The sequence below is a fragment of the Limulus polyphemus genome, unplaced genomic scaffold, assembly GCF_000517525.1.
Source record: "Limulus polyphemus unplaced genomic scaffold, Limulus_polyphemus-2.1.2 Scaffold3524, whole genome shotgun sequence".
Lineage (NCBI taxonomy): Eukaryota > Metazoa > Arthropoda > Merostomata > Xiphosura > Limulidae > Limulus > Limulus polyphemus.
In genome coordinates this window covers 67710-81809 of record NW_013669134.1, presented here as the reverse complement: position 1 = coordinate 81809, position 14100 = coordinate 67710, and the positions used below count along the sequence as shown (strand labels likewise).

Below are 14100 nucleotides of genomic sequence, written 5' to 3'. Positions count from 1 at the left end.
ATAGTTCTAGAAACTAGAGGGCGTGAGAATAGGCACGTGATCTCGATGACGCAACAATATTGTGTAAATAGAAGAAAATTCACATACAATATGCGAAAAAAAATATCTAAGGAACAGAAAATTCCAAGTGTTTAAGTGAACCTATAGCCATTTGTTTATTCTTTCAAAATTAAATATTAAGTTGTTGTTGTTGTGTTTAACCTTATCATCAGTATTAATTAAATTGCTTTATATTTTAAAGACTATTTTAGTATTATATCTCCCAATGGGTCAGCGGTAACTTTAATGACTTACAACGCAAAAGGGGGGTTCAAATCCCCGCGATGGACAGAGTGAAAATAGCGTATTGTAATTTTGGACTAAGAAAACAACAATTATATTGGATAGTGTACTACAAAATGAATAATACTGATCGATGTTCTTGTCATTAAAAAAAGGCTGAGAATATGAACTGAAATTTTAGAGTATAAATATTGAAATTTAATTTTTTATATATAAAATTCTAAGTGACAAAAATTGAGCTGGATAGCAGTTTTTCGTTATACCACTGCAATATATTTTAAATTGAGAATGTGAAATAATCGAATACGTTCCCTGTTGGCAACATGGCAAATTCTGATTGGCTAACGTAGTTCCAGTAGGTTAGTTTTTATATGTCCTGCGAATTAAGCCTAGACTTTCGAAAATTGTGAACTAATTTGGCTTTTAGCTAAAATTAGATCTTAAAAAAAGCAAAAGATGAATTCTTGACAAAAAGTAAGTGTTGCAATATTATAAAATTATTTCTAAAAGTTCTTTTTAGTTACTTTTACAAATATTAGGCGTATTTGATTAACGTTACGCTTTAGCGTTTTGTCCGAACTCTTACAAATAATTGCACATTTTCATACAAAGGTACAGATACTGAGTAGTAGTAGTACTAAGTGGAGCTAAGCCTCGAGACTAAGTTGAACAAGTTGCTATCTCTTAATCTTACTGATACTTATAATTTTATTTTTAATTTGTAACAGTTATCATTGTGTACGTGTGCTTACAAGTTTAGTAGCTACTCTTTAGTCTTACTCAGTTACTGTTGTTGTTAATGAGTGTTATTGATTGACTCATGATTGAGGCTAACACAAATTAAATTAAAAGTATTCTAAAAATAGGTAGGACTAATGTATTTTTTCACTGTTCCAAATTATTTTTCACTTTAAAGTTTAAGAAAACGTCGTGTAGAATGGGGAAGCGTAACTAGATATATGTAAATTGTAAGGTAAAAAATGCCCCATTTTATATATATATATAATAAATGGTATCAATATCATGAAAGCTTAATTATTAAGTTAATTATTAGGCTAATAATAGTAGTAGCTTAATTACAGCAGTTAATTTTAATTAGTCTAAAGGAAGTTTTGAAATTTAATATGTAGTTTAATTATTAAATTAACCAAGGAAAAATTCGTTACACAAAAAAAAGTGTAATAATCATATAAGTTATATGTTACTTGTCATACACAAATGTATATTAAGATTTTTTTTCTGTATGTTTATGTGAATTTATGAAGGTTACTCTTACCCTAGTAAATTATCAGTTGTCAGTTTTAGCTTCTGAGCTGTTTAACTTAAAAAATAGTGTCTGGTTATGGGGGGCAACAAATCATCTGTTACCTGAAAATGAAATAACCACTTGATAATTGTTTTATTCTAACCTCCCTTTCTGTTTTCAGTTTTATTGAAACCTGATTAGTGGAGTCACATAGTATGTGTAGACTAAATATTTGTCTTTCACATAAATCATAGTTTAACATTTCAGTTTTCATTGTGATCAAAAACCAGTAATAAAACAATAAGATTTAATTGTATTATTTATTATTGTAATTAAACAATGTTTCAATATATGGAATTTCAATTCATAGGACTATTTGTCTATACATGTCACTACTGGTAACATAGCTATGAAGAGTATAACCCATTTTTTAGATGTTTTTAAAATGTATATGAGAAATAATTAAGTTAACTGAGGACTGAGCCGTACTAATCCAATAGATTTATCACTGAATATCACAGAAAAGGTTGTATCTTCACATCATTGCAAGTTACAATAAACATAAAGTATCTACCCGTCTAACTTCAGCATAAAAATTTCCTCTGATGCTGGTGATATTTCATATGTTGTCATGTACAATCACCTTTCATGCAGTAAAGTATTCCTTGAATAAAAATCTTACAGCTCCTTTCGTCATTTTTTAGTACTATTGCTGTCCTTTTCTGCACTGAGACTCTGCAGCTTTTTATCTGAAGTAACTGAAATCTTGAACAGTATGCCCACATTCATTGTACAGGTATAAACAAATTGTTTGTAATTAGGCATAAATGAATCAATATGTTTCCACTTTTCCTCAATATAGTGTCATCTCTAAAGTTTTTCTGAAATGTCACACGTGTATACCAATAGCCTTAATAACCAGACACTGATGAGACTTGACTGGCTTTTCGAGGCTACAGTTCAAATGTTTCATATCGCATGATGTGCCCTTGGCCAATCATGGCAAAAGAATTCATGCAAGGGGGTAGAATAATATCTTGTGCTTGATTTAAGTTATCCATAATAATTACAATTTATTCTAAGGTGTGTTATTAACATATTTTTAATGAGTCATTTACTCACCAGTTTCTTGTGATTTTTCTAATTTCTATTCTGTGAGAGTTGCATGTTGATGTAATATATTGTGTAACTTAAGGCAGTGGTGTAAAATGCCTAAACTGGTATCTGTAGAAGTTTCAATTTAGTATGCTATTTGATTAAAATTGCAGAGAATTAGAGAATTCATGCAGTACTACAAGCTGAGCAAAGTGCTGGTAAGAATACTTTTCTCAATGAAAATGAACTTCACAGTTTTATGAATGGGGTATGGAAATTTGGAAAGTACAAATGAAGCATTGATGTTATGGGGCAAAAAAGGGGATGGATTTAGATGTGATTTCTGATAAAGCTTAAAAGAGCAAACAGTTCTTAGTTCTGTTCCCAGCTATGTTTGAATTTAAAATAATGTACAAACAACAAGGGTTTATTGGTTTTACAAGGCTGTATTTGTACTCCCACCCTTGGGAAAAGAAAAACTATTTTATCAATTATTTGTTTTGCTGGAAATCATTGATTCTCTTCTGAAGCTTGTGTAAAATGCTGGTCTCTTTATTATTTTTAATGGTAACTCATTCCATAAGCCACTCACTGTTAGAAAAATAAAACTGTTAACAGGAGCCTTGTCTGTCATTCCCAAGTCTTACACTTGTGTTTGTTCATCCTCTTTTTCAGGATATAGTATAATAAAATCAGAGACCTCTATCTCATTGACCCTTAATACTGTAAAGTTAAGACAACTTCTTACCCATCTTTGCTGAAAGAAAATATCTTGAACTGTCCTTATAAGTCAACCCTTCTTTCTCCAGAATTACCATTGTAGTAGCTCTACTTTGAACCCTCTCCTATAAATCAGCATCTTTCATAAAGAGACCAAAACTCTACATAGTATTTCAAGTGAGACATATCTAGTGATTAGCATACAGAGTTTATTACCTCTTTTTGACTATTAATCGGTATATCTTTGAAAACATTCTAAAATTTTCGAACTAGTGTATTTAAGTGTTTTACACATACAAAAAAGAAACCTATCATTCTATAGGTATTTGAAGAACTTGTAGCATTTCACTACAATTTAATTCTTTGTATTGTTAGCTGACACTGGACAGCTTGTACATAATTGAATAAATAGTTGTTTAAACATTTGTTTAACAACAAGTAAAAGCTTGGAATGGTCTATTCTTTCATTAGGCTCACAGACACACCCCTCCAATGTTTAAACTAATCTATTTATTCAGTTCTAAAATTTTGTTAATGTTACTACTTACAATAGAACAGTTTTGAGTGATTTCTAGCTATATTGAAAGTATCATACAAATTGTGATAATTGAAATGTATTAGGAATTTGATAGGGGGTTTCAGTAACTTTCAGTTATACATATTTTTCTAAGTGTTTGATTTTCTTTCTCCAACTTGCATGTATTATCTTTTCCTTACCATGTGAATGTTAAAATAACTTGGTTACGCAACTTGCTAATAACTAATGACATACACATTTTGTTTAAAACTTAATTTTCACAACAATAAATTTTCATTTTCAAATGATGTAAATGAACTGGGTAACATTTATTTACACAGTTTGTGTGGGAACAGCATTGCAAACTGTAATATTATTATTAATCCTTACAGGTAGTATAAGTTTCCATAAAATTTAAAAAAACTAAGGTTGAGTTTATACATATAATTTCACATGTGAGGGGAATTAATGTCAATTGAGTTTGAAAGTTAATGACAGGTGTTCATATTAAATTTCACTGAACTATGTGTATTCAAACTTATTATTGTTGTCCAGTATGCTGGACAAACTAAAATCGCACTATAAATCACACATGCTTTTCACTATAGGTTATTCTGGTTCTATCTGGTTTGAGTGAGTTCCTATTTACAAAAATATAAGGCTTACTAAGAGATCAGAATAGTGAATAAATATTAAACTGTGAACTTTGATCCACAACATTAACAGTACAGAGAAATTTGTCAGCTAACACCCATGTGCTGCATTCATGACTGTCATGTGAAACAAGACATGATTGGTTGCCTGGAGGGTATGAATCAGGTGGTGGATTTTGTCCATCCAATCATAGTCAGTACACTCCATGCAGGTGGTGCCAAGCCCCCTGTGAGCAAAGTGACTTTTGGCCAAGAATATCAAATGCTTGAACACTATTTGTTCATGATAATCACTGGCCTCACAGAAGTATAATAATCAGATTGTGTTCTACATTAGAGAGTATAAATGTAATTGTACTAGAAGAATCTGTACAAGTGAAGAATGTCTTTCAAAGTATAACATCTGTATTATCCTGCTGTACACCATCCTCCAAGTAGTTTTAGTTCCAAGTCAGGTATGTTAAGTTTAATATATAAATATATATATATAGGAATGGGCAAAAACAAAAGTTAATGTGAGATGTTGAGATATTTGTTTGAAGTAATGAAATAAAAATTAAAGATCAAATTGAAGTTGTTTTTTATGTTAAGCATCTGTTTTCAAATTTTATGTAATTTACACTTGCCAGTAATAAAAACTTAACATATCACTTTTTATTATGTTTTTTTACTCTGTTGTTTTCATCAAGGAAAATTCAAGCAGACTACTGAATCTAAAATTCGTTTGTCTATTTCACAGTTTCATGTACTAGCCAGTCATAGTTAAAGTATTCACAGGATCACAGTTTTAAGAGCACTATATTTGACATTGTTATACAAGTCTTAATTTCTGCAAGATCTGGAATGTGTTTTGGATCATTATTTTTTATCCTATTATTTTACAAGTTCAGTTTTGACTAATCTATTTTACTCCTTTACAGCTTCTTCCCAAACAGTAACTTCAGTGATGTTTAAATTATATTCAAAACCTCAAAATCCCCACACCTGTCAAGGGTTATTTGCTATGTAGTTACCTAAGTTCCACTTTTACTATTTTGCATTTAATTAGTATGACCACTGAGTTTTCTATACGTTGCTTAAATATAGTTTATGGAGTACACTATATTGGCAACTTTATCAGTTATTAGGTCAGCAAAATTAAAACCTCTTATTGAAATTTAATCAGTAAACATGGAATGTTTTGGATGCATTTCAGTGATATTGAGAAGCTGTTATACCTTTACTTATAATCCTTTAAAAAAACTGATATTTTGTGGTACATTTAAACGGGTACTCTTTCACAAAAAGATACAAGTTAAATATACTTTAGTGAACAAAATTAATGTAAAGAGAATTCAATTCCCCAATGTAAGGAAGAGGTTTGATTCAAGACAGCAAACAATGAAATACAAACATACCGAGCTTCTTGATATTGTACAAATTATGATTTTTGTTTTTACGAACACTTTGGTTTTTCAGTACAATGTGTTTACCAGCACTTGAGTTTGAATATTATTACTACAAGTAAACAGCTATTATTTATGTTTAAACACTTTTGTGTTTTTCAGGTACAAAACCCTGTTGGAAACTTCCAAGGCCATCAAAAAACATTTACTCATTAGGTAATTTGAAAGTCGTTTAATAAAATCAGTGTTTGAAAATGCAGTTTACAATCCTATCAACACCTGTATTGGGTGGCCTGCTGTTGCTAGCATGTACAGTGACTCAAATTGGCCCATTTTCTGCAATGAAGAAGGAGGTAGAATTACAAGATGGGGATGAAGTTGTACGAAGATCTTATGCTATAGTTTTTGATGGAGGCAGTACTGGTACACGAATCCATGTATTTACTTTCTTGAACAGCACAGGTAAAGAAATGTTTCTTGTATAGTAAATCAAACTGTGAAAGTTTTATAAGTTGTAAGAATTTGAATAGATGAACTTAGGTTTTCAAATTGCCTTTTGGTAATTGTAAAATATTCAGTGCTATATGTTGTTCAAATAGATGCTCAGGTTTGTGATAATGATAAAAAGTTATTCTAAAAACAGATTTTTTTGTTTATGAAACTATTTTGCCACTCAGTATTCTCTAATATGTAACACCTTTAAATATTTTTGGTATTTGGAAACAACAAGAGGTTGCAATAAGTGATAATAGTTGAATGACTTGAATTCAATGATTTATTCATAGAGACGGGCATGACCCTTCTTGATGAATACTTTCAAGAGGTTAAACCTGGACTGTCAAGCTATGCTGAATCTCCATCAAAGGTTAGTTATGTGATATCTCACTTCATAGAACACGTTAAATATCATTAACATCCCAGAACTAAGTTTTATTTTGTTATAAACTTTGACATTTTTTGTGGGATTTTTGAAGATTCATAAACTCAATAACCAAAAGTTCTACAGTTTTTTTTTTTATATTTTATTTGTTAGAGAATCAATATTTCCTAAAGACATCAGAACCACTTGTGAAAATACTTGTTTTATTTTAAATTGTAATTATATTTAATTTCAATGTGTGTTCTAAGTAGCAAAAGAAACTAATAAAATGCTCACAGCTAATTTTACTGCTTTGACTGCATGTGGTCTGTTACATATCTGTTAAAGATTTTAGTTTATGACTTGATAAAACTGACAATTGATAAATCTAGTTGAACTCGCTTGAAATGTGGACCTTATGTGGTAGTTAAATTTCATTTTATGAGCCACACCCTGAATTTAGTAATTGAAGTTTTAATGAGACTTTACAAAATATGATTGTCCTGTTGTTATTCCTGAGCACAATTGTAGAGTTAAGTATGTATACAATTTTCATTCTCTAATTTTTCTGTTTATGAAATTATTATAATAGAAAATGGTAATCAAAAACATTTTTCTTGCTAATAAGTTGGATAAATATTTTCAAGATTAATAAAACTTGGGTACAACATTTCATGATTTTAATTTTTTGGCTTTAGATTTTTTCCATTAAATTGTTGCAGATGTACTTGTCATTTAGCTTGTGTGGAACACTGTAGTTCATTATTAATAATTGTGTTTTAAATAGTAGTGTATCATTAATGTATTTTGAATCATGTATGCATTAAAATTGTTTAAAGCATTTGAATGTTGCAAAATAAGTAGTTAGGCTTATTTGAATTATTATAATGCTTTGTTTTTTACATAGTAGTAGACTAGGCACACACACAAAGTGAAAAACGGAACTTCATTTGATAATGTTGTAGATCTTGTGATGAATATTTTTTTATCCTTCCATCCTGTAACTTTCAACCGTATGATGTATAGCTGTAGAACCTGTATATTTAAATTTTTGGTCTCTGCCTATCCAAACCAAAGTGCTACTTGTACACCCAATGTTGTCTCATTACTTGTAAACTTCTATTATGAGTTGGGGCAGTTTGTATGAGTTGTTTAATATATATTAGATTATTCAAAAATGAGACAAAGATTTACTAGTGTTTACAATGAAATATTTTTACTAAAATTGGCTAGAAATAATGTTAAATCATTTTTCTTAGGCTGCCAGCAGTATTGTACCATTGTTAGAAAAGGCTAAGACTGTGATTCCAGCAGAGAGATGGAGTACTACTCCCTTGACCTTGAAAGCCACGGCAGGACTTAGACTTTTACCAGCTCATTCGGCTGATGCCATTCTTGATGAGGTTGGTGTTGTGTTTATTGAACAGTTGATTTTGTGTACAAATACAATTTCTTCATTAATACAGTCAGTTGACATCATTCTAGAGTGGATCAATGTTGATGCTAGTGATGAGGTGAAAACCAGTGTAATTAATGAATTAATACAGCTTTAGATGGGATTCCATGTTCGTGAAGGGAAAATAATGTGGAAAAATGTTTTTTTCTCAATAACTGTTAGTTAATGGTGGGAAAAATATTATTTAGGAAATTTTATAAGCATGGTTAAAACTTCTCCAGTTTCTTGATGTATAGAGTAGTTAATCCAATGAATATTAACATGGAATTTTTAATATTGAATGTTATATGGTGATATACTAAGAGTAAAAGCAAGTCAATTTTATTTTTATTAAATAATAAAATGGTTTTATTTGCCCATTGCTATTTAGTTTATTGCATTTTGTAGTTATAAACTTTAGATTATGTTTGTATTTTGCATACAGATGATTAAGGTTTATCATCATGTAAAACTTAAGGTTGCTACATTTTTACTTTTTAGGAAGTAAGGTAGAAGATAAAAGGATGTGAGCAAACCCGTCTTTACACATTTTTCAAACATTGATTAAAAAAAATAGACGTTCAACATGAGTCAAAATAGCCCTTAGATATTTTAAAGTCTTACAGATGAGATCAAGGGATAAAAAGTATTAAAAAGACTGAACTTTTTTTCCAGGTCAACAAAAAAATTAAGTACTATCCATTTCACCTTATGAATGATTCAGTTTCAATCATGAATGGAGAGGATGAAGGTAAGGATTAAACTACTTGCATCTCAGCATGTAATCAGCTGTGTATACTTAGAAAGATATCAGAAATACATTGTAGGTTGGAGACAGAAGTTTTGTCATTGATTTACTCAATTTGTAGCTGTCTTTAATTTTTCAAAAATGAATAGCCTTTTTTTTTAAAAAAAAACAGTAAAGGTAGTTATTGTTTAGTTTTCTAGCACTGTGGTTACATCTTCAACTTTAGTTAAAATAGATGTTGTATATATTTATTTTATGTACATGGTCACTTATTTTTTTTTTATAGGACTATTTGCATGGTACACAGTTAACTTCCTTTTAGGTAAGTGTTGGAACATTGATTTTTCCTTCTTCCTATAGGAGACAATAAGAAATTAATGCATCTAAAAATAATAATAAAACACAAGTGCAAGCATATTCTTTTGTAGCAGTGTTTGATGTTTCCATAACTTTCATAATCTACATTTTGCTTGGTACACATTGTTCAAAAACTGTAATCTGTAATAAAGCTTGTTTCATTAGTTTTATCTTTACCTTTTTTTGTGAAAGATGGAACTGTCAATATTATTTATTTAATTCAAAGAGTTGAAAAGCCCTAAATTCTGAACAATTTACTGAGAGTGGCCAGTGTGTCATCTTTATGTAACCTTTTTTTTATATATACAATAAAAATGAAGGAAAAATACATAGTCTAGCTCAGAAAGTATTCATTCAAAGATATATATCTAATATAATGTATTCAAATTATATTAATTAGCTAATATAAACTTTTTAATGTTTAAGAAACTTCTAACTTTGTTTTTTGCAGGACACTTAAACAATGCTTCGCACTCTGTTGTCACCTTAGATCTTGGAGGTGGCTCTACTCAAATCACATTTCAGCCAGTGTCTTTAGAAACGCTGGTGTCTATTCCTAAGGAAGACTTGGTGAAACTAAAAATTCAAGAAAATCCAGGTTACCTTTATTCTCATAGGTGAGAAAAATTAGTTTTTATGTCCAAGCTAGGAAGCCGAAAGAACAGTGTTAGTATAGTTTATGTAAAGATGTACATCTGAGAATAGTATACGTAATGGACTGTTTATAAACTCTCTTTGGTAAGGTGTGAAATACATAAGAAACAAGAAAGCATTTCAAATCGTAATGAATATTTTGAAGTGTCACATGTAACATCTATGATGCTTTATCACATTTACAATGTCCCAAAGACTTCTGTTTATCTCCACATTAGGGTTTTTCACACTAAGTTTGGTACAGTATAGAACTGTAAGCTGTTGCTAGGTCAGCTAGCTTTGTTGATCAGTTCTGCAGATGATTGTAAAGCATAAGGGAAGTAACTTCTGTCAGAAAAAATCTGAAATGAAATGTTTTCACATACTGTTTTTTTAAAACTCATCATGAATCAATTAGCAGAAAGGACAAAAAAACTTTTTCAGAGAAGTGTGATGTTTTATCACATTTATGTTCACAAATTTTTATAACTTTGTATATTCATAATTTTCACCAATTTAAGAATATTAAACTGCAACATTTCAAATCAATTCTTGTGTGGTCAACCAATAATTCTAAGCATTGTTTTCTTAGCTTAAAGCACAAAAATAGGATAATACACTGAAAAACTAATTCTTATTAAAAACAAAATCCAATTTGAAGGTGTATATATTTCATAAACATTATTGATACAGAGATCAAAATTTTTAAATGTTATATTTTCTATTCTTAACTGTAGTTATCTGGGAAATGGATTGATGTCTGCTCGTCTCTCTATACTCCAGTCATCAAGTTCTGGTGAAAGTAAGTGATCGGTTTTATAGGTTGACTACATTTTGGTGAGGTTTCAATTGGGTCATTATAAACAGCTCCAAAATAATACTGGCAGTATAAATTTGTAGGTAAAACATAAAATTTAGTCAACTGATGTAAAAGTTATTTTAAATTGTTTAACACTGTATATGGGCTCAATCATTTTGATTAACCTTGTAGCCATGAAACTATAGATACTATAACTCTGATTTTAGTAAGTGTATCTTCACGAAATGTGGCATGCTTTTAGTAAACATTAAAAGTCCATTGTACACACAAAATTAGTTTTTTAATGATTTATTTTTACTGATTTGTCTCCTGAATTTACAAAGGCTACTGAGTAAGTCTGAGTGCAAGGCGATTTCCATGTTTAAAAAAATTAATTTTTTCAACTTAGTTTTCATATTTCATAACCTTTTAGAACATCGTAAATGAATGTCAATTTTTTTTCTTGGTAAAACTTTATATTTTGTCTGTTATTTTCTCTACCCTAATGATATAATGTTTTGGTCCATTTGACCAGTCTTGAAACCAACATGTAACCAAAAATATAAGATAAATCTAAGTCACCTATTTCTTTCTAGAGTGACTATACATTGTAACAGACAGTTACACAATATTTATTTTTGCTTTCAAAGCTAATTGATTTTTCATTTAGTTTTATTTTTACAGTTGCACGTAGACCCTCTCAGTGTATTGCATGGGCAGCTTTGTTCATGATATTACAGTAATTTGTTTATTTACTTTCATTTAAAATTATCCAACCTAATAAGTTTCCAATTTTTACATTTAAGTTAACTTTTATAACAATAAATGAAAATTATGCATAAGCAATTTAGCAATTCCATCTGGAATTTTGTCTTTCAAGTTTTTTTTACTCATAGTCCTAAAACTGATTCAACTGAAGAACACTGACCTTTTTTTTTTAAGGACTTGCATTTCACAAATTATTTTTTTTAAATTCAAATATGCAAATCAGAATACAAAATATACCCGTGCATAGAAAATGAATGTCTTATAATTTAACTGCTGTTCTTACTAAACTATAAATGGGTTAAATAATTCTGACAGCTAGGATGGGCATAGCATGTGTGTTTCACTTTGTTACATGTATATTAATAAAGCAAGAAACTTAGAGGCTGTAAATTTATATTTTAGCTTGGGGAATTATTTTATGTGTGTGAAGAGCATATAGAGGTATAAAGAAAATCTAGAATTTGCAATTTTGAGCAAAAAAGTGTCATGATACAGAGAAGTGAAGATTGAGAACTTGTATAAATATTTCTTTTGAAATTAAGAAATTAAAATTTGTATAATATTAATTTGAATGATGCCAAGATTATTGACATACATTGATAAAAAGTTGTTCAAGTTTTGAATGTAACTCTGTAAGAGGTTGTGATGCACACATACTCTACCCCCAATTTTAAAAGGTTAATATGCTTTGAAAGTATTTTATATGCTTCAAATGCATAAAGTGTTTTAAAAACCTAAGGTGAAAAAGTCAAAGCTGTTTTGTACACTTTGCTTAAATAGCAGCATGTGTATGGTTTCAAAATTAATAATGATTTTGGGAGAATTAATAATAGAATTAACACTGAAATGTGAATTTTTCTTCAGAATGCCTAAAAGATAACTTTAAACTTTGTAGTTTATCTTATCTATTCCTTTGTTAATGATTATTTGAATTTTATAGAATCTTCTGATGAGAAAACAGAAATTCTACACAGTCCCTGTATCCATCCACTGATCCAAAAATCATGGCAGCATGGTGGAATAGAGTATTTGGTAATGTAAGTACATTTCTCTCTAATTCTTGTGTTGCGCGTACTTTCTTTTTCATTACAATATAAAGGTTACATAATGAAGTAAATGAATAAGTTTGTAGTACTTCTATAGGAGGTATAAATTCAAATGTTTTATACTTGTATGTAACTTACGTAACAAATTAAACATCATTATTAGTTTACATTGTGAACTTAGTCACCTAAATGACTAGAGGAAAACAAACTTATTGACAAGGCTTCAATGGTAATTTTCCTTATTATTTTTAAATATATTAGGAGTAGTATTCTATTCTTATAATGTTGTAATTTCCTAACTAGGGGACTTCGGTCTGGAAAGTACAGTTTTGATGCTTGTTATGACAGAGCTAAAAAGTTTATTGGAAATAAAATATATGGTGTGAAAGAAGCAAGTAAACGGCAGTTATATGCTATGTCCTACTATTATGATAGAGCTGTCGACTCGGGGCTGATAGGTAAGGTTTAGTTTGTCGTATTAATGTACTTTGTTACCTTAATTCTTTCAGTTTTAAAACAGTTAAGTACACTGCACAGTGTGTTTTAAGATACTTAAATTAACATATTTGGAAATATCTAGAAACAAGCATTTTATATTTGAGAAAAGTTTGCTTTAAGTTATTTTGGGTGTATGTTTGATAGATATAGATATTCAGCCCATGACCGTAACTTTGAAGAAAACAACAAATTTGGGACTGCTAGTAGCAACAACATTATTATTCTCTAAACTTTTAACAGTAACTGTGTCAGCAATTCCCCATTACTGATGGCCATCTATACAAAAAAAATTAAAGTAACATTTTAAATGGGAAAGTTGTCTAAGTATTAGAAGCCAATAGGAATCATAGGCAAGTTAAGAGGAAAGTGTAAAAATAACATCTGTAGTTCACGTGATTTCTATGCTATTGTTACCTCTAAATGAGCAACCACTTGGGCACAGTATTTCTAATCATACTGTTGCCAAAACTGTACCGTAGAAGCTGCATGATATTAATAGCTAGCTAGCCCATGCCATAACAGTTAAGCAAATGGTTTAATTGTTTCAGCATGGGCTCGGTTTCTGGGACCGACCTTGTAACCATTTTGTAACTTGTTATAGTTTTCATGCTATAACTTTTAAATTAGGAAGCAAATGTTAATGAAATTTGGCAGATTATCAATAAACATTACAATGCTTTCATACACAAAATATAAAATATTTTTTATTAAGTCTCAAGATTTGTAAAGCAATGTTTTTCTCATGCCTTTTTTTTCTTTTCATATATTGCTTATCTATCATGCATCAGAAAATTTTCAAATGTTTTTAATGTCCAGATAGTTATCAAACGTTTCTTAGGGAAAAAACTATGTTTTATCTGTTATTTTCAGTAATTAATCTCTGTATGGCTTTGGTAGATTTGATCGATCTCGTAACCACCATAAAACAATTAGGAAAGAAATATAACTTATGCCTCTTCCATTCTAGAATGAACACACATTATAACACGAAAGCATAAATGTTTAGACTAAATAGCTTAAATCTTATACATTTATACATTTTTATTATATTGACCTTTC

General features: G+C 29.7%; 1 protein-coding gene across 5 annotated transcripts in view; it reads left to right on the top strand.

Annotated features, from left to right (window-relative positions):
* LOC106469520 (ectonucleoside triphosphate diphosphohydrolase 6-like) overlaps nt 1–13036 on the top strand; it is a 43413-nt gene extending 30377 nt beyond the window's left edge. The window contains exons 1-11 of one of the 5 annotated variants that reach the window (XM_022398056.1): nt 624–756; nt 2233–2324; nt 6061–6360; nt 6684–6763; nt 8017–8160; nt 8868–8943; nt 9227–9262; nt 9749–9914; nt 10668–10732; nt 12438–12534; nt 12847–13036. In XM_022398056.1, the coding sequence (XP_022253764.1) occupies nt 6153–6360; nt 6684–6763; nt 8017–8160; nt 8868–8943; nt 9227–9262; nt 9749–9914; nt 10668–10732; nt 12438–12534; nt 12847–13012 (1038 nt within the window). In that variant the 5' untranslated portion in view covers nt 624–756; nt 2233–2324; nt 6061–6152 and the 3' untranslated portion in view covers nt 13013–13036. Of the gene's footprint in view, nt 1–623; nt 757–987; nt 1149–2232; nt 2325–4949; nt 4969–6060; nt 6361–6683; nt 6764–8016; nt 8161–8867; nt 8944–9226; nt 9263–9748; nt 9915–10667; nt 10733–12437; nt 12535–12846 lie in introns of those variants that run through there. The other 4 variants (XM_022398054.1, XM_022398058.1, XM_022398059.1 and 1 more) reach the window with 4 other exon arrangements.
* The last annotated feature ends 1064 nt before the right edge of the window (nt 13037–14100 follow it).